The 21,654-nt window shown below is 38.9% G+C and overlaps 1 protein-coding gene across 5 annotated transcripts in view; it reads left to right on the top strand.

Moving 5' to 3' along the window:
- LEF1 (lymphoid enhancer binding factor 1) overlaps positions 1-21,654 on the top strand; it is a 159,010-nt gene that overhangs the window by 113,344 nt on the left and 24,012 nt on the right. For 3 of the 5 annotated variants that reach the window (XM_037830432.1, XM_037830429.1, XM_037830431.1), the window contains exons 5-8: positions 3,756-3,846; positions 5,554-5,637; positions 7,717-7,839; positions 8,914-9,076. In XM_037830432.1, the coding sequence (XP_037686360.1) occupies positions 3,756-3,846; positions 5,554-5,637; positions 7,717-7,839; positions 8,914-9,076 (461 nt within the window). The remainder of the gene's footprint in view (positions 1-3,755; positions 3,847-5,553; positions 5,638-7,716; positions 7,840-8,913; positions 9,077-21,654) is intronic. The other 2 variants (XM_037830433.1, XM_037830430.1) reach the window with 1 other exon arrangement.

The raw sequence follows: 21,654 nt of genomic DNA, 5'->3' as shown, positions 1-21,654 counted from the left end.
AGGGCTTTTAGGAGATACTGGGTTTAAGTACCTGTTTATATCTTTGTGTTATCCATTTAATCCTTATATGTAATATAACAAACACTTGCATGACACTTCCTGTGTACTGAGCACTGTTGTGTTTAACATATATTAATGCATTTATTTCTTATAACAATCCTACTCTGTTTTTATTATGATTTTACGAAACAATTATGTAACTTCCTCAGCTACATATAGCTTAGGGATTGGCAGAGTGCTATACAAACCTATACAGTATGACTCCTGAACCGTTTCATTTATATTTATAGAAATTACCATAAAAGTTTTAAAATCTTTAACACTGTTTTAATGTTGAGTGTAGCCTCTGGCCCATAGTAGGTGTTTAATAACTACTCACTGAGTAAATGATGGAAATGTGTCTTCAGTAACAGAGCAGTTGGTAGAGAGGCATATGCTTCTAGGAATCCTTGAGAACATCTTAAAACAACAATGAAATATTTAGAAAACCCAGCTCCATTGTCTGCTCGCTTAATAACCTAAGCTGCATCATATACTTGCTCTAAAATAATTGATAATATTAACCTGGGTCAGTTTTAATACCATTTTATTTCACATGTTCATTTGTTAAGTTGTTCGGAAATATTTACTGAGAGCCTCTCTTGCAGATAGGAGGCTTTGATACGCAGATTGGTAAAACGTAGACTTTTTTCCCAAGCAGTGTGTAAGCTCAGGCAGGAAATCATTTGCAAATGAAACAAAAACAAAATGATGACCATCCCAAGTAACATGTTTAAAGTGCAAATAAAATGTCACAGGGCTCGGTTGAGCCCTCTACCATAAGTTTTATCCTTGGGAAGACGGTTGCTGCAAAGGAGAGGCTAGGCCTCCCTGTATTTGTGCCTAAGAGTCTCCTCCTGAATGCCTCTTTGTTGCTCAGATGTGGCCCTCTCTCTCTGGCTAAGCCAACTTGAAAGGTGAAATCACTGCCCTCCCCCCTACGTGGGATCAGACACCCAGGGAAGTGAATCTCCCTGGCAACGTGGAATATGACTCCCGGGGAGGAATGTAGACCCGGCATCGTGGGATGGAGAACATCTTCTTGACCAAAAGGGGGATGTGAAAGGAAATGAAATAAGCTTCAGTGGCAGAGAGATTCCAAAACGAGCCGAGAGATCACTCTGGTGGGCACTCTTACGCACACTTTAGACAACCTTTTTTAGGTTCTAAAGAATTGGGGTAGCTGGTGGTGGATACCTGAAACTATTAAACTACAACCCAGAACCCATGAATCTCGAAGACAGTTGTATAAAAATGTAGCTTATGAGGGGTGACAATGGGATTGGGAAAGCCATAAGGACCACACTCCCCTTTGTCTAGTTTATGGATGGATGTGTAGAAAAGTAGGGGAAGGAAACAAACAGACAAAGGTACCCAGTGTTCTTTTTTACTTCAATTGCTCTTTTTCACTCTAATTATTATTCTTGTTATTTTTGTGTGTGTGCTAATGAAGGTGTCAGGGATTGATTTAGGTGATGAATGTACAACTATGTAATGGTACTGTAAACAATCGAAAGTACAATTTGTTTTGTATGACTGCGTGGTATGTGAATATATCTCAATAAAATGATGATAAAAAAAAATGTCATAGGGCTCAAAGGAGAAAGATTTTTCAGAGATATAGTAGAGAAAATTCCATGAGGTAGGAGCATTTGAATAGAATTTTAGTAGATATAGTCAAATTAAATACTCCAAGTAGGATGTGGCAGTAGAGGCTAGGTATATGTTATTCCCTCCATCCTCCTTTTAACAGAAAACACAAATCCATCTAGTTTGTGTTTTTTGTTCTGTTGATTCACTCCTACCAAATGCTCTGTTCTAAGCACATTTAGAATGTGGTCTAGAGCAGAGAGCAAGGTTTTTATACCCATCTGCTTAAAGATGCGCATTGTGATTGCAAGTGAATTTCCTGTCTGCGTCCCAGTGATAGAACTACTATACTAAAACGTTTCTCATGTACCTGAACGGTCACCTAACCTCTCTAGACCTTCATTTCCATATCTGTAAAATAAATAGATAAAAGTAGATAATTCAGTAGTCTATGACTTCTAACCAAGATTTTCATGTTAATATAATAAAAAGTTCAAATTTCCACTGAGTTTCTGAAGTTTTTCTGAGCTGGTCTGTTTTTTCTTTTCAAACCTGAGTAATCTCCCTGCAGACTCGAGTTTTGGGGGGAGTGGGGGCTGTATCTGAATCTCAGGGTGAAGGACAGGATGCAGCAAGGTGGGAAGGTGATAGATGATTCTGAAATGTCAGGAGTCACCTCTGTAATTTTGACTCATATTAGGGGCACCACCTACCTCCAGAACCTCTCCAGACCCAAGAAAAATTTGCAGGATAATGAAATTTGGGAAATACTGTTTGTTCTAGCAGGAAAGAAGAAAAGAGATTTGACCATGTTCTTTTAAAAACAGCAACACATGAGCTGATCTTATGTACACTCTCTGTTGCAAGAGTAATGAGACAAAAGACTTTTCTCTTTACCATCTTTTTTCTCTCAGAGCTGGGAAATAGTTTGTTTAACATCAAAGTCAAATTAACATCAACTCTGAAGTAAACACTTCTTAAAGCATTCCCATTTGTTCAAGGCCTTCGATACCTTTTAAGATCCAAATGAAATCCGGAGGCATATTTAAATAGTAAAAAAGCAGAATGTTTGAAGAGCATTTTTCGTGCGCCCACCGAATTTCACACACCAGCCAAGGTATTTACAACCACTGAATGCATATTCTGGGTGTTGAGCCTTGGAATGTGTGTTTATACATGGTCTTTAAAAACCATGATTAGCTGTTTAAAGACACTTTTGTGGCTTCTTTCTATTAGAGTGACTTGACCCCTAATACATTAAATCTGAATCTTGATGTTTTACATGCTGTGCATTTGTCTTTTCTTTCTCCACCTTGTTTATACCTTTACCACCTTGTTTATACCTTTGTAAGGTATAAACAAAAGGGCATCAAGGGACTAGGACTAGGTATAATATTTAGGTGGTTTTTACCGCTATAGGGCAGTGTACTCCAGGGAGTGTGAGCTTAAGAAACAATTTGGTGGCACTCTTATTTTCTGTGGAATACAGCTAATCCAGAGCAGCTTGACCTTGAGCCCAGAGGACTCAACTTGATGAAGTGCTTAGTTAGAGCGGAAGTGGCAGACAGAGATCAAATGAATCATATCAAGTGTGACCATGATGGGGCTGAAGATGTTTCCTAATTAATCCTTGATCCTCTGAGGTATCACATTTCCCAAACCTGTGTGTCCATAAAGGAACAAAAGAAAACATGAAAGTGGCAATTTACCTAATCCTTGAGCCACCACGGCAGGCTGTCTGCTTACAAAGAGCTGTCATTTTACATGCTACACAAAACAATCATCTACCATTTTCTCAACCAAAGTAAAATAATGAGGACAAAATAAATATTTTGAAAATCTGCTTTAGTGACTGTTTTACTAGCAGCATATTTACTCTTTTCTAGTTCTTCAAGATGTACTATCCTAAAACTTGTTTTCTCAAATCTTGGAGGAAAAGCTGTTAAACTGACTTCTGTTACATGGATCTGATGAATAAATAGTTTCACTCTAAACCCTAAGTATTAATGGTGTAAAGCATCTTACTGCTTTTTTTTTATTTATTTATTTATTTATTTTTTATTGCTCCCAAGGTCAAATGTCCTATGAATCTGAACAATATCCTTTTCCTTTGTTCTTTTTAACAGGCATGTCCAGACATCCTCCAGCCCCTGACATCCCCACCTTTTATCCCCTGTCTCCGGGTGGTGTTGGACAGATTACCCCACCTCTTGGCTGGTAAGATACTTCCTGCAATCTTCAGCTATGCATTTGTACACATTTTCTTCTACTTTCCACCCACAGAAATTGGCTTTGTGAGTGGTAAAACTTGTGTAGTTGAAGAAATTTCACATTAGCAAGCAAGGGCCTAACGTTATTTCATTTTAATCTAAAAGATTAAAACATACAGATTTTGAAATGGATTGAATTAGTTTGCTAATATATATAGAAAATGTGCAGAATTTGCTTTAAGTATAGTTTTATGGATTCAGTTTGTGTTTTTCGGCCTTTGCTGTGCTTTTACAAAGTTATCACTGTGTTTTCTATTATAGCTTTTAATGAACAACTTGTGTTTTTGAAACATAAACTTGGACATGTTAAATGTCTACCTTTTCTTATAAATGGGCAAGGAGGAAAATGAGAAACATCTAACTAAAGAGAAATTTAGAAATATAGAAATATCTTTTGAATTTTAAGAAAGTGAGTGACCAGTTTAAGCCTCAGAGGCACGAAAAACTGATATTTGAGCTTTCTTTTTCTTTGCACTCCAAATGCTAATGCTTTTTATTTTGTTGGTGTTTGTTTCTTAAAAAAATTCTTACTGCTGCCCTTTAAAAATTTTAATTCTAAAGGTATAGGAAAGGAAATGTATTTTGGAAAGAAATAGAATCACTATTTAGAGTAGGCCTGTTTTTTATCATTTTATTAGCAAAAACCTTACTTCTCCCACTCCATCCCTTCCCCACTCCTTTCCTTCTCCACCTCTCACTTCATGGAAAACAGTGCTTCGACCTGAGCAAACGTTTCTCTCCTTTGTCCATTTGGGTCTCCATCCCCAGAGCCATCATTGCCCCAGTCTCCCTACCCTCGTATCCTTACATTATCCAGTTTCTTCAGCAAGGAGGGGCATCCCGACATGGAAATTCCAGCTTTCTCTCTATCTTTCAAAGCATTAAATCTCCCAGTCAATAACTCTGCTTGGATTTGATTGATTATGCAATACACTTTCAAATCTAGATCAATTATTCTGTCTGAATTTAGCTACTTAGCGGCAATAATCCCGTGCTGCGTTACATCAGTGGCAGCTGGAAATAAAGGCCATGTAAATGGAAAGTGTGTGATGTGGAAAGAACAGAGGGAATGATGAAATTCTCAGGGTGCGGAGAAGATAATTCCAGTGAATTGTTTTTTGTTTTTTGACTCTTAACAGGGGAATATGGGGGTGGGTTGGGAGTGGGGGGGAGTGCAGTGTGTTAAAAATTTGCTCATTTTGCTATAAATATAAACTTTCATTTCCTTTTATTCTTCCCTTCCCTGAAATTCTTGAAGATTCTGATAAAGAATTCACTAAGCTCCTCCTTTGAAAAGAATATTTCGTGATTCTCAGGGTTTCACTGTGTTCAGTAAACATTTATTAAGTGCCTACTTTGTTCAAAACATTGCAGCAGGCATTAAGGGGGTTTGGAAAGGGGTGGGGATAAAAAACAAATAATACATGGACTGGTTTACTTTTAAAGTTGAGGGGGGAGGGATTTCTTCAAGGCAAATGATGCTTTGATGGGGTTGAGGGTAAGGAAGGGAAACAGTTCTATAATTGAAGAAATTCTGTAATACTCCCCCAGCATTCTCTATGAATGCCTTCCTCTTCTCCCCTCATCAAATTCTTACTGCTGGTTGGTAACTCGTGCTCTCTCATTGATGGGTTCCTTTCTTCTGTGACCTCAGGCAAGGTCAGCCTGTATATCCCATCACGGGTGGATTCAGGCAACCCTACCCATCCTCACTGTCAGTCGACACTTCCATGTCCAGGTAGGTGGAGGTGGAGCCTGGGGGCACCGGAGGACAAGTTGCTCTTTCTTTCTCTGCTTGCATCTCGTGCACCTCTGCTTGCCTCTTGGTTGGCTAGGAGGGTGCATAACTCAACCCCATGTCTGTCTGTGCAGTGTGCCTGGCTCCCACACTAGGTATCCTAGAGATTCCTGGAGAGGAGCCATTTGCTGTGCCCCACAGGACCAACCACACCTGTCCGTGAACCAACTTGCCCACACTAGGAAACACTGCCTCCAAAAGAATTCAGTGCCACCCGGCTGCGAGATGGAAAATGGCCCCAGAGTGGACATTATATAATAAGCGCTTGTTTGATTCAAAAGGTGCTGGGGCGAGCTGAGACTGGTTTGGTCTGAGTTCTGTAATCTGCTTCCTTTGGGGAAAGTGGGACCAGTTTAACACAACAGTGGTTGAAGACGCCCAAATAGTCTGGAGCCTTCCCGGACCAAGGCTGTTGGAGGAGGAAGAACAGTGTTTACAAGCTGTCAGGCCATCCGGGGTGTCCCACCTAGTGTGCGAATCAGGCCCTGTGTGGACATAGTGCAAGCAGCGCTCTGTGAGGCCTGCCCTGCCATACCCTGAGGCTGCGCTGTGTGATGCTTTTGCTTCTGGAAAGGATGGCTTCTGTGCTTGATGTACACGCACATTTGTGGTGTATCATCTGTGTGTTCAATGTGGCTTTTTAAAGGGAGCTAGCGATACTGTGCCAAAAGTCAAAACTGTTGGGTTATTAACTGGTTGTGAATCTTTACTTTTTATATAGGTATGAAATTCCTGGTTTCCGTGGTGAATTACAGCTTTGAAAAATATATATATATATCATTTGTCCAGTGAATTGTAAATCTAGCTGGGGGAAGGGAAGGGGAATTAAAATCCTTACCCCTGAATGTATTTTTTTTATACTTATTTTTAACATTGTAAGAACTATCTGATGACACCATTTTCTCACTGGGAAATAACCAACATCATATATTTTTGCAAACAGTACATTTACCAAAGAATCATTATTTGTTCAGCTAACTGTATTTTTACCATGCCTCCTTAATTTTTAAATATTTGAATTGGAAATATTGCATATTCAAGCAGCATCCTTCCCAGCTGAAAGAATTAATTGTATAGGCCGTGGTGAAAGACTGAGAATGTTGTTCCTATTGAATTAAATGTTTACTTTAAAAAACAACAGTCTGAAAAGGAAAAATTTCTAACGCCATCTCCAAATTTGTCCAGAACACTTGTTGAAAGCACTGTCTTTATTTTTTCTTGCATGGCAGTTTCCCTCCTTTGTGCTGGCTGGTGGTGGATAGTTTGATTCCTTTTATTCTCTGCAAGAATACCCAGCAAATAGTAGTTGTGTTTAGGTGTGCTGTTTTACCATGCAACCTTCCATCTAATTAAATCTTTCCGTTTAATTCAGTTATCAGTTTTCCATAAGGCTAGAACTCTCAAACGTGACTTTCCTTCTGTATAGAAAATTATTTTGGATGATTTTCATCCAAAAACTTGATGAAATGAGGAACTGAAAAAAAAACTTCCTTTCCCATCTTTTCTCAATTGTTCCTTCTCATATTAATGAAGAAGCCAACAATATGAGAAAATTCTTAATGTGATGGTTTGCTTACGAACGTAGGCAGAGATTTTCAAATGTGCTGTCTTTAGCTTCCAATTGAAAATTATATAAAAAGCTAAATCTTGATAAAGTGTTACATTTCCAGTAATTGCTCTTATTGAAACACTCATTTGAAAACTGCTCTGCAAGAAAGGTGATTCCCTTTTTTTTTTTTTTAAATTCAGTGACCTAGAGCCTTCCCAGGAAAATGCCAGATTGTACTACTAGCTTGAGAAAAGTCCTCTTATACAGGGCATAAAAATATTTTCCCCCTGATTATAGAAAGTAAAAAAATAATAATAGCCCACTATAATTTACAGTTAATAGTCTTGTATATAAAGGGATGTGTTTTCACTTTTAGCCATTAGCAGTAAGGGGTTTGCTTTGAAATCCCATGTAGCTTTTGCTACAACAGTCACTAGTACAAACTGTTCTCTTTTCTTTCGTTCTCCTAGGTTTTCCCATCATATGATTCCTGGTCCTCCAGGTCCCCACACAACCGGCATCCCTCATCCAGCGATCGTAACGCCTCAGGTCAAACAGGAACATCCCCACACGGACAGTGACCTAATGCACGTGTGAGTCTGCGTCTGGTTTCTTCAGCAAATGCCTTAAGATACCGAGGGTTTTTTCTTCTCTGTTGTTGAGGCCCCCCCCCCAGCTCTTTTATTATGAAGATCAGTAGTCCCTGTGCCTTGAAAGCACTGTCCCTGAGGATATTGAGCAGCTTGATTGTCACTTCGATTCTGAGATTAGAAAGGTGAAGGGAACCTCACCAACAGGGAGGAATCCTCAGAGTTTAGGAATCCTCAGAGTAATTTTGAGGTGTTTAGCCATTTACCATGAGTTTTTAATTTGGCTCAGGTTGTTGGAGAGGACCTGCTAGTACCTGAGTGCAGTAGATTGGTGGGCTTAATGCATTACCTTCTGGAAATGCAGTTTACCCTGGTTTGAGGTTTCAAAAGCACAGAATTCAAGGGTAAAGGTGGTCTGCAAAGGCCGGGACTCCCTAGTGGGCCAGGGTTGTCACAGGGTGTTAGCTGCAGCACTAAATTGCCTAAAGAAGATTAATAGTTGAGCTGCTTAATCTAAGGTTTGTGAATTGGAATACAAGGGTGGGGGGTGGCAGGCAGCATGTGATCATCCATAAAGCCCTGCAAATGTGTGCAAAGCCAGTGTGCGTTTGTTTGGGGGAGAGGGGTCTAAGCTTTCTCAAGGGGTCCTGACCCCCAAAAGTTAAAAACCTCTGTTCTGAAAGAGGAACCATCACTTGTACTAAGTGTTCAACTTAAGATATGACCAAAGAAATAGGCCTTAGGACTCTAGATGGAGCATCTTCACAAACTCAAAACCATTTCCATTTTGTATGAAGCTATAGTTAAACTTCCTCAAACTAATGGATCCTTGTTCACAGAGTCAGTGAGTATATAAGAAGCCCTGTTGGTTTGGGTTGTTTCCATCTCAGTGTTTTATCAGATGAACCAAGCATTGCTCTTCAAAGTTGATAGTGTTCTGGGACCTCGTAGAGAGCTCAAAGTATTGTCCTCTGCTGAGTTTTGGTAATGTAAACAGATGCTCTGCTTCTCTCCTCCTCCCATCTCTTCCTTATTCCCTCTACCTCCCTCCCCAACCACCACCATAACCACCTTCAGGAAGCCTCAGCATGAACAGAGAAAGGAACAGGAGCCAAAAAGACCTCACATTAAGAAACCTCTGAATGCTTTTATGTTATACATGAAAGAAATGAGAGCAAATGTCGTAGCTGAGTGTACTCTAAAAGAAAGTGCAGCTATCAACCAGATTCTAGGCAGAAGGGTAAGTAGTGGGATGGTATATAAATGTTTATGGTAACCATGGAATTGCTTCATTAAATCTGCCCAAATTTAGTTACATACCAGCTGGTCATTGACTATATTTGTTACAACCACTAGGCACTTCAGGAAGTAACAAAGGGCACAAGATACCATATGATAATAACACTTTAGGAGGATTAAATGATATCATATATTGTAAACAACTTAGCATGTACCTGGCACGCAGGAAATTTCCCATAAATAACTGTTTTTACTATTACCATTATTTAAACAAATATTTATTGAGTATCTTTTATTGAGTGTTTTTTTCTGCCAGGCACTGTGCTAGGCATGAAGTAATAATTGCTGAATAAAACAGATATGGTTTTTGCCTTTGTGGAGCCTAATGTTTAGTGACAGGATACAGATAACAGGAATAACAGGAGGAGCATAATTTAGACTCGGAGGCGAGGGAAGGCCTTGTTGAGAAAATAGTATTTAAGACCTGAGAGATGAGTAGGTGTTAATGAAGTGATCAGAGGGGAGAGGTGGACTCTGCCTACATAGATGAAACAACACGTGTGTGCAGACTGAAGCAGGAAAGCACTCAGCCTGCTTAGGGAGCCACGCAAAGGCCTCTGGGGGACCAGCAGTGCTTCTGAATGAACCCTGGCAAACAGAGGTGGCCACTCCCTCCAAGACAGAAGGACATCTGTCCTATCCTGAAGCTTTAACTGGAAGCATATATATGAGCCAGAAAAATCTTTGCTTTAGAAAGCATCACTCTCTTCTTCTCAGGGTGTACGTGTGCCAGGTTTCTGGATTGCTCCTTTGCTTTTCGTTTCTCCTTTCACCCATGCTAAGATATTTTTCTGAGCATGCACAGTGTACCAGGTACTGGGCTACAACTAGGATAGGCACTCTAAAATTTCTTTATCCATCCACCAGCCAAAAGGCTAGTCAGGCTTTTCAGGTACTTTTCTCAGGATGGAAATGGTTTTTGTTAGGTCTCTAAAGAGCAGTGGGGAAAAAGAATTTTTAAAACTCATATTACATTTACATTACACTTACATTATAATTTTAGAAATGATTTTCATTGGTGCTGTCCATATATGTGTGGTAGCTTGATAAATTATGATCTTGTGCATTTGTTTTTGATATGCTCATGATTTGCAATTGAGCATCTAGGTAGGAGGGTCTAACAACCTTTATGAAACTTAGAGGTTCAGGCTTTAGCCATTGTAGATGATAATTTTTACCACTTTTGTTGAAACCCTAATAAACTTGAGCATTCATAACAAAATATTCAGGAGATTGTCAGTGCATGTAAACAAAGAGGGAAGCAGGCCTTCTTGTATTATTGATTCCTGTTGGGGAGTCTTAAAATACAGCTTTTCCAATCTGCGAGACACCATGGTTTCAGGGGTAGGGTGCGGCAGTAGATCATAGCTTTTTTGATGTCCTGTCGTATAATGTCTTATCTCCCTGTGGATTCCTAAGCACTTAATAACAGTAATTACAATGATTTTCCAAGCCAGATCATAGCAGATGAGTGATTGCCATCATCTTTGAAGAACTTCTCCTTAAAAGCTTAACAACCAATAATCATTTTCCCTGACCCTTGAAAAGAAGAAATCACAGGAAAAGAAGGACTGATTTTTTTATTTCAGCTTGTGTAAAACTCCTAGCTTTGTCTCTCCCCACCCTCCCCCTTCTCTTAGTGAGTTAAAGACCCCTGACCCTCCAGTGGGAATTATTTTCCTGCTCAAAAGAGTAAATGAGGATAGAATATGGGACTATACTTCCTATTTTTAATGCACATTTCCAACAATTGCTATTTTCTCGGCTCCCTTAACAATACCCAGATCAGAACATGTGTCCTATAGAATGGCTCTCATTTGGGGTCTCTTAAATCAGGTTTTCCATCCTTTCAAAACTCCCCTCTGGCAGGGCAGTTCTTGCTAGTTCTTTAAAGTTCCTGGCTTTAAAATGATGATGTTTTACATTGGGGTAAAGTTTGTAAAGGTGGATCTCAAACCCAATCTGGAATATTTTATCTTTTGACCTTTACTCATTTTTACTGTATCTCTAAAATAAAAATCTTCATTCATAATGGAATTAATCAAACTTTTCTTCTTAAGTCATATTATAAATAATAACCCAAACATTATTTAAAAATATACTTTTTCTTTTAAGATTTCCCAGGTTATTGGAAAACCATAAAAGAATGAATGAAAGAATAATTGGGAATTTATTGTCAGAATTTTTTTTATCTTGGAGCTAACTTTCTTCAAATTAAATGGGTATTTTCCCCACAACTTGATGAAAACTTGACAAAGAAATTTGATTTTTTAAAAACTTAACTCTTAAGCAAAAGAGATGGAAAAGGGGCTTTTAGTCAGTTATGTTTCAGAAATTCTTGTAAAGAAAGACCATCTTTCTAGTCTGTGCTAGACTTTATTTTTGTTTCTAATGCAGAGCTTCATTTTACCTGCTCTTCTAGTCTGGTAAATGATCTTTTATTTCTGAGTAGGTTTTGTGCATTTAGAAATATTTTATATATCAAAACCCATTACATGGGATGGTAGAGATGGTTGCACAACATTGCAAATGCAATTCATGCCACTGAATTACTTTAAAATGGTTAAGATGGCAAATTTCATGTACCACCATAATGTTAAAAAAAAAAAACATTATCTGTTTACAAACATATAAAGGAAATAAATGCACTTAAAAATGAAAGTAAATAGTTTGTGCCCACTTTTTCTCCTTGTGTCTGGTAGGTTTTGTTAGCAAGGGTCTTTTTGTCAACCTAGCTTTTCTGCTTTAACTGAAAAATACCCTATTGTTTTGGTAGAAGCAAGACCCAACCTTCATATGAATTCTGCAAGAACAGTTTTATTTGATTCCAGGCTTTCTCTGTAAGATATAAAGCTCTGCCATGAATTACATAAAATTTTACCAATATATTGCAGTAATAAAAGGTGCATATGGGGGATATTACTTTTCAAATAAATGAACAAGCAAATTTTAAAAGTAAGGTTTCTATCCTTTCTTGTCTCTTTTTTCTTTTTGTATTGTTTTCTTTTTTTCCTTTTTGGTAACATTTTGCCTCTTGCCAGTGACATTTCCTCAGCTCCAGAGCCAGCTGTGTAAATATTAATGATCAGACTTTTTAAATAAAAAAACATCAGGGATGAACTTTCCCACTGTATACAGTTTGTTTTTATTTCCTTCTAAATACCTCTGGTACTAGGTTTGTGCCTCAGATTTAGAAAAGCTGTCAGTTGGGAGAAGCAATAGGACTTTTCCTGTGTCCACTACTGCCCCAGGCATGCCTTGTTCTTGGGTTCAATTTGTCTAATTGTGTTTACCCTTAGTACAAAGAACTGTGTCTCAGGTAACTTTTTACAGCTTCCCTCCCCCCCCCCCCTTGAAGTACTGCTCCCTCCTCTCAATTTATTTTTAACAAAAGCGTATTACCTGATTTGCCTTCAGGCTTAGGCCATGTCCTACTCTGTGTCATGCTTTTTAACTACACGCTTGCACTTCTAAAGCAATTAAAAAACTATCTGCCTAAGATATGAATGTCAGTATTAGTGCATACAGCCACTGTCAAAAAAAAAAAAAAAAAAAAAAAAGCTGAAAAAGAGCCCAGACTTCAATTAGTGATATGAATGAAGCAGGTCTGGTTAAGACCAGGGCAAGCCAGGCCAAAGGGTAAAGGTTGAAACTGATTGTGTTTTAAAACTTCAACTTCCATATGAGACCAAGGGAAAAGATATCTATTTGGTACAGGATCTAAATTTTCTAAACGGTACAGCTCTACAGTCGATTTGTTCAAACACCACAATTTCATGGAGCTTTGAATAGGAAGTGAGATACAGTAGGTTAGTATAGGCTGGAGTGAAATAGTGACACATCCCAGAGTAATTTGGGCAGATAATAAAAAATATATTTACAGCCTCCCCCTCCCCAGCCCCAAGGATCTGGGGGAAGGTGCGGATGTGTTGGACATCCTCACCTGGACTGATGTTGATGCTGGCACAAACATTGAGACTGGCGGTTTGATGTGCTGAGCCCTTGATCATGGGACTTGCCCTTATGAAGCTCGTTACTGCAAAGGAGAATCTAAACTTGCATGTAATTGTGCCTAAGAGTCCCCCCCTGAGTACCTCTTTGTTGCTCAGATGTGGCCCTCTCTCTCTAACTGAGCCATCTCGACAGGTGAACTCGCTGCCCTCCCCGCTACGTGGGACCCGACTCCCAGGGTTGTAAATCTCCCTGGCAATGCAGAATATGACTCCCGGGGATGAATGTGGACCCGGCATCGTGGGACTGAGAGTATCTTCTTGACCAAAAGGGGGATGCAAAATGAGACGAAATAGTTTCAGTGGCTGAGAGATTTCAAATGGAGTCGAGAGGTCACTCTGGTGGACATTCTTATGCACTATAGAGATAACACCTCTTAGGTTTTAATGTATTGGAATAGCTAGAAGTAAATACCTGAAACTACCAAACTCCAACCCAGCAGTCTGGACTCCTGAAGACAATTATAGAATAATGTAGATTACAAGGGATGACAGTGTGCTTGTGAAGACCTTGTGGATCACACCGCCTTTATCTAGTGTATGGATGAGTAGAAAAATGGGGATAAAAACTAAAGGACAAATGGGGTGGGATGGGGGGATGATTTGGGTGTTCTTTTTTCACTTTTATTTTTCATTCTTGTTCTGGTTCTTTCTGATGTAAGGAAGATGTTCAGAGATAGATTGTGGTGATGAACGCATAACTATGTTATCATACTGTGGACAGTGGATTGTATACCATGGATGATTGTATGGTGTGTGAATGTATTTCAATAAAACTGAATTTAATTTAAAACAAACAAACAAAAAAAAAACTATCTGCGTAACCCAACACAGAGGACCTGGTTTTCTTAGGGTCTTTCCAAGGGAATGGAATGCACTACCCTGCCCATGGGCATCACACTGTCTTCCCTAGAGGCTGCAGTGGGAGGATGGGATAGGCAGGAAAGTGCTTTAGAGCTTTTCTTGAGAGGTTATCAAAGAGCAGTGGGTGTTTCTGGTTTCTTGAGGAAGAGCTTCTTAGCCATACATTAGGGGATGAAGGCAAGTTGATGAGGACTTAGCCATAGCTGGCTCCATGAGATATTTATTCTCTTTCATCAGTCTCCCTCTCTCCTTCCTCACCCTCCCACATGTTACTTTTCTTTTCTTTTTTTTCTATCACTTTTTAAAATTAAGATTTATTCACACACCATACAGTAATCCAAAGTATGCAATCAGTTGTTCACAGTACCATCATATAATTGTTCATTCATCACCCCAATCTGTTTTTGAACATTTTCCTTGTACCAAAAAAGTGAAAATAAGAATAAAAAAATTAGAGTAAAGAAAGAACACCCAAATTGTCCCCGTCTCCCACCCTATTTTTCCTTTAGTTTTTTGCCCCCATTCTTCTACTCATCTATCCATACACTGGATAAAGGGGAGTGTGATCCACAAGGCTTTCACAATCATACTGTCACCCCTTGTAAGCTACATTGTTATACAGTCATCAAGCTTCAAGGCTACTGGGTTGTAGTTTGGTAGTTTCAGGTATTTACTACTAGTTATTCCAATTCATTAAAATCTAAAAAGAGTTGTCTATATTGTGCATAAGAGTGCCCACCGGTGACCTCTCGACTCCATTTGGAATCTCTCAGCCACTGAAACTTTATTTCTTTTCATTTCACATCCCCCTTTTAGTCAAGAAGATGTTCTCCATCCCACGATGCTGGGTCCAGATTCCTTCCCCGGAGTCATACTCCATGTTGCCAGGGAGATTTACACCCTCTGGGTGTCAGATCCCACGCAGGGGAGGGGAGGCAGTGATTTCACCCACTGAGTTGGTTTAGCTAGAGAGAGGGCCACTTATGAGCAACAAAGAGGGATTCAGGAGGAGACTCTTAGGCACAATTATAAGCAGTCCTAGCTTCTCCTTTGCAATAACAGGCTTCTTAAGGGCAAGTCCCATGATAGAGGGCGCGTCAAACCAACCACCAGTCCTCGATGTTTCTGAGAATATCAGCAACCATCCAGATGAGGAAGCCCAACACCTCTGCATTCTCCCCCAACTCCTCAGGGGTGCTCTGCATATTTTTTTCATTTTTTCTTAAATTAACTTTATCAAAAAATTTAAAAAAAAGACAATTAAAAAAAAAAACGTTTCAAACAAAACTAAAACAAAGGAATAAGAGAAAACAAATAACTTAAAATAACATTAATTCCAAGATGTTCCTACTCTACCCCCAAGAAAATATACAGACTATAACCCAGCAAAGGAGCAAGAAAAACAGGTTACCTAAGATAACTACATTTCTGAGAACTTGATCCTACCATACCCACGAGAAATTAACAAACCTTAGTCAGTCTAGTATTCCCAGAACATTAAGTTTACCCACGATAATTTATCTGTTCTTATTAGGTTATCATTCCCCCTTCACTATTTGCTGTCTATTGCTAGGTCCCCTGCATTCTACAATATACACCATTTATTTTACATTTTTCACAGTGCTCACATTAGTGTTAACATACAGTATCTTTCTGTGCCTGGCTTATTTTGCTCAGCATTATGTCTTCAGGGTTATTCCATGTTGTCATATGTTTCACGACATTGTTCCTTCTTACTGCCGCATAGTATTCCATCGTGTGTATATACCACATTTTCTGTCCACTCATCTGTTGAAGGACATTTGAGTTGTTACCATCTCTTGGCAATTGTTAATATTGCTGCTATGAACATTGGAGTGCAGATATCTGTTTGTGTCACTGCTTTCAGATCTTCCGGGTACATACCAAGAAGTACGATTGCTGGATCGAAGGGTAACTCTATATCTAGTTGAAGGATAACTCTATATCTAGTTCTGTATCTAGATTCTATATATATCTAGTTCTAGATCTAGAACTGCTAGACTGTCTTGTCTTCCAAAGTGGCTGAACCATTATACAGTCCCACCAACAATGAATTAAGAGTTCCAATTTCTCCACATCCTTTCTAGCATTTGTAGTTACCTGTTTGTTTAAGGGCAGCTATTCTAGTTGGTGTGAGATGATATCTCATTGTGGTCTTAATTTGCATCTCATAAAATGAGTCTGAACATTCTTTCATGTGTTTTTTAGCCATTTATATTTCCTCTTCAGAGAACTGTCTTTTCATATCTTTTGCCCATTTTATAATTGGGGTGTCTGTGCTATTGTCATTGAGTTGTAGGATTTCTTTATATATGCAAGATGTCAGTCTTTTTGTCAGATACATGGTTTCCAAAAATTTTTCCCATTGAGTTGGCTGCCTCTTCACCTTTTTTACAAATTGCTTTGAGGTCCAGAAACTTCTAAGTTTGAGGAGTTCCCATTTATCTATTTTTTCTTTTGTTGTTTGTTCTTTGGGTATAAGGTCTAGGAAGTAACCGCCTAATACAAGGTCTTGAAGAGGTTTCCCTACATTACCTTCTAGGAGTTTTATGGTACTGTCTCTTATGTTGAGGTCTTTAACCCATTTTTTGAGTTAATTTTTATGTAGGGGTCCTTTTTAATTCTTTTGGGTATGGATATCCAACTCTCAGCCCCATTTGTTGAACTGCTGTGTCCCAGTTCAGTGGCTTTGGGGGCCTTATCAAACATCGGTCAACCATAGATTTGGGGGTCTATCTCCAAATTCTCAATTCGATTCCATTGATCAATATGTCTGTCTTTGTGCCAGTACCATGCTGTTTGGCTACTGTGGGTTTATAATAAGCTTCGAAGTCAGGGAGTGTAAGTTCCTCCCGCTTCATTTTCTTTTTGAGAATATTTTTAGCAATTCAAGGCATCTTCCCTTTCCAAATAAATTTGATACCTAGCTTTTCCAAGTCTGTGAAATAGATTGTTGGAATTTTGATTGGGATTGCATTGAATCTGTAGATGAGTTTGGGGAGAATTGTCTTAATGACATTTAGCCTTCCTATCCATGAACAAGGAATATTTTTCCATCTTTTTAGGGTTCTCTTTCTATTTCTTACAGTAAAGTTATGTAGTTTTTTTTGTATAGGTCTTTTACATCTTTGGTTAAATTTATTCCTAGGTACTTGATTTTTTTAGTTGCTATTGAAAATGGAATCTTTTTGCTGAGTGTCTCTTCAGTTAGGTGATTTCTAGTGTATAGGATATAGGAACTTTACTGACTTATGTACATTAATCTTGTATCCCGCTACTTTGCTAAATATGTTTATTAGCTCTAATAGCTGTGTCGTTGATTTCTCAGGGTTTTCCAGATATAAGATCATATGACAGTTTTATTTCTTCCTTTCAAATTTGGATGCCTTTTATTTCTTTGTCTTGCCAAATTGCCCTGGCTAGCACTTCTAGCACAATGTTGAATAACAGTGGTGACAGCGGGCATCCTTGTCTTGTTCTTGATTTTAGAGTCTCTCACCATTGAGTATTATGCTGGCTTTGGGATTTTCATGTATGCTCTTTATCATATTGAGTAAGTTTCCTTCAATTCCTATCTTTTGAAGTGTTTTTATCAAGAAAGGATGTTGGATTTTGTCGAATGCTTTTTCATCATCTATTGAGATGATCATTTGATTTTTCCCTTTTGATTTGTTAATGTGTTGTAATACATTGAGTGATTTTCTTATGTTGAACCATCCTTGTATGCCTGAGATGAACCCCACTTGGTCATGGTGTATGATTTTTTTAATGTGTCTTTGGATTCAGTTTGCAAGTATTTTGTTGAGACTTTTTGCGTCTATTCATGAGGGAGATTGGCCTGTAGTTTTCCTTTCTTGTAGCATTTTTACCTGGTTTTGGTATTAGAGTGATGTTAGCTTCATAAAATGTGTTAGGTAGTGTTCCACTTTCTTCAATGTTTTGAAAGAGTTTAAGTAAGATTGATGTCAGTTCTTTTTGGAAAGTTTGGCAAATTCCCCTGTGAAGCCATCTGGCCCTGGGCATTTATTTGTGGGAAGTTTTCAATGACTGACTGAACCTCTTTGCTTGTGATTGGTTGGTTGAGGTCTTCTGTTTTTTCTCTGCTCAGTCTGAGTTGTTCATGTATTTCCAGGAAATTGTCCATTTCCTCTACATTATCTAGTTTGTTGGCATATAGTTGTTCATGGTATCCTTATAATTTTTAAAATTTCTTTGGGATCCGCAGTAATGTCACCTCTCTCATTCATTACTCTGTTTATTTGGGTCTTCTCTCTTTTTAATTTTGTCAGTCTAGCTAGGGGCTTGTCAATCTTAGTGATCTCAAAGAACCAACTTTTGGTGTTATTTATTCTGTCTATTGTTTTTTTGTTCTCTATGTCATTTATTTCTGCTTTAATCCTTATTATTTCTTTTCTTCTACTTGGTTTAAGATTAGTTTGCTGTTCATTTTCTAGCTTCTTCAGTTGTCCCATTAGTTCTTTGATTTTAGCACTTTCTTCCTTTTTAATGTATGTATTTAGAGTTATAAATTTCCCCCTCAATACCACCTTTGCTGCATCGCATAAGTTTTGTTATTTTGTGTTCTCAATTTCATTCTTCGGTATATATTTAGCAATTTCTCTTGCTGTTTCTTCTTTAACCCACTGATTGTGTAGGAGTGTGTTGTTTAACCTCCAGATATTTGTGAATTTTCTAAGTCTCTGATGGTTATTGACTTCTAATTATATTCATTGTGATCAGAGAATGTGCTTTCAATAATTTCAATCTTTTTAAATTTATTGAGGCTTATTTTATGTCCCAGCATATGGTCTTTTCTGGAGAAAGTTCCATGAGCACTAGAGAAGATTCTGTATCCTGGTGATTTGGGATGTAATGTTCTATATATGTCTATTAAATCCAATTCATTTATCCGATTGTTTAGGTTTTCAGTTTCCTTATTGGTCTTTTGTCTGGTTGATCTATCTATAGGAGAGAGTGATGTACGGAAGTTCCCACAATTATTGTGGAAACATCTTTTGCTTCCTTCAGTTTTGCCAATGTTTTTCTCAGGCATTTTGGGGCACCTGGATTGCGTGCATAAACATTTAAGATTGTTATTTCTTCTTGTTGAATTGTCCCTTTTATTAGTATGTAGTGGTCTTCTTTGTGTCTCATAACATCCTTGCATTTAAACTATATTTTACCTGAAATTAATATAGCTAGTTCTGCTTTCTTTTGGCTGTAGCTTGCATGAAATACTTTTTTCCATCCTTTCACTTTCAATTTCTTTGTGTCCCTGTGTCTAAGATGAGTCTCTTGTATTCAACATATTGATGGTTCATATTCTTTAATCCATTCTGCCAATCTGTATCTTTTAATTGGGGAGTTTAATCTGTTTACATTCAGTGTTATTACTGTGAAGGCATTTCTTGAATCAGCCATCCTGTCGTTTGGTTTATGTTTGTCAGATACATTTTTCCCCCCTCTCTCTTAATGTGCTTTAACATACCCTTACTAAATCTCTTTAGTTCTGAACCTTTCTCCATATCTCTCTCTCCTTTCTTTGTTTCTCTGTTGGTAGGACTCCCTTTAGTATCTCAAGTAGGGCAGGTCTCTTGTTAGCAAATTCTCTCAGCATTTGTTTGTGAAAAATTTAAGTTCTCCCTTAAATTTGAAGAGAGCTTTACTGGATAAGGAATTCTTGGTTAGCTGTTTTTCTGTTTCATAATTTTAAATATGTCATGCCACTGTCTTCTTGTCTCCACGGTGGCTGCTGAGTAGTCACTGCTTAGTCTTATGCTGTTTCACTTGTAAATGGTGAATTGCTTTTCTCTTGCTACTTTCAGAACTTGCTCCTTCTCTTCAGCATTTGACAATCTGATCAGAGTATATTTGGATTTATTCTGTCTGGAGTTCATTGGGCATCTGTGATTTGTGTGTTTGTTGTTTAGAAGGTTTGGGAAATTTTCCTCAACAATTTCTTGAATACTCTTCCTAGACCTTTACCCTTCTCTTCTCCTTCTGGAACACCAGTGATTCTTATATTTGTGCTTTTATGTTGTCCATCATATCCTTGAGATCCATTTTAATTTTTTTTTTATTTTTTTTCCCCATTCTTTTGTTTTTTCTTTCACTTTCCATTCTGTCCTCTTCGAGCTCACTGATTCTGATTCACTGCTCACCTTCCTCTAATCTAGTACTGTGAGTATCCAGAATCTTTTTAATTTGAGATCAATGGTTTCTTTTCTTTCCATAAGATCGTCTTGTTTATTTACTCTTGCAATTCTTCTTTATGCTCTTCTACGGTCTTCTTCATGTCCTTTATATTCAGTGCCATGATCTGGCTGTTTGTCATCAGTTCTTTGATTAATTGCTCCAAATACTGTGTCTCCTCTGATCTTTTGATTTGGTTGTTTGGGTTTGGGTTATCCATATCTTCTGGTTTCTTCATATGCTTTAAAATTTTCTGTTGTTTTTGGCCCCTTGGATATGCTTATCGTGTTAGCGTTCTTTTAGGATATGCAGGTTTATTTGAACAAGTATCTCTGATCTGTCAGAGCTACAGCTTGGTGGAATGCACTTTCTCTGACTCTGGCTTCCGTGAGCCACCTTTTCGCCTCAAGCCAGTTCCCCACAACTTTGTCTTTGTGGTAAGTGGGGGTCTGAATCTTGCAGGGGTCCAATTGGTGCACCAAACTTCCATGTATTTTTGGTGCTGCCTACCCTGAATGTGAGGAGTGTCTGAGTGGTTAGGAAGGGAGGTTGGCTTTAATAATCAAATCTCCCAGGTGTTCCTAGAGACTTAAAGCTGTTGTAGGAGTCGAAACTTTCAGTTAGTCTCCCCACACTCTGTCTCTGCCACAGACCCACAAGTCCCTGGTACTGGTGTATGGTCCTGGGACTTCCATACAGTTCTGTCTTCCAAGCCTTGCCCTCCTAGGGCCTCCGCTGAGGGATGACTGCTGTGTCACAGGTGAGTGCAGTCTCCAAGGGAAGCTGTGGGCCCCTGCGTTGCCAGAGGTGTTCCTAGCCCACTGAAAATACGGCTATATGGGATGTGGTAATTTCCCCCTTTTCGCAGACATCTGCCTTCGTAGCTGCTGGACATTTAGCTGCGGGTGTGCAAAAGGCTATCATGCGCACCAGATACTGAAGCATGTGTGCAGGTTGTGGGAAGCACTCCCACTGCGCTGGGCTGTGTGGCGTAGCTCTGGCCTGTTGAAAAGATGGCTGTATGGGGTGTGGTAATTTCCTCCTTTTCGTGGACCTCTGCCTTCCTAGCTCTGGGACAGTTAGCTGCAGGTGTGCGAAAGGCTATCGGCCATGCCAGATTCTGAGGCATGTGCACAGGTTGTGGGAAGCCCTTCCCGCCATGCTGCACTGCAGAGTTCTCACTGCCGGATCTGCAGCCACTTTGGGGTTTTTAAACTACTACATCTCCAAACACCATCCCCCAGTTTATCCCAAGCGCGGTGTGGCTGCCGGTTCTCCAGCAGGCTCACTCACTCATTTCGGAATGCAGACTCTTGATTTCACCAAGTGCACAATCCCTGTGGATTTAGCAGACCTTGTTCAGCTGGTGCATTGCTGGAACTGGTGTTCTGGATCACTTTCTGTCTTTTTTCTAGTATTTTTCATGGAGATG

The sequence above is a fragment of the Choloepus didactylus genome, chromosome 3, assembly GCF_015220235.1.
Source record: "Choloepus didactylus isolate mChoDid1 chromosome 3, mChoDid1.pri, whole genome shotgun sequence".
NCBI classification, from domain to species: Eukaryota; Metazoa; Chordata; class Mammalia; order Pilosa; family Megalonychidae; genus Choloepus; species Choloepus didactylus.
This window is presented reverse-complemented; position numbering and strand designations above follow the sequence as displayed.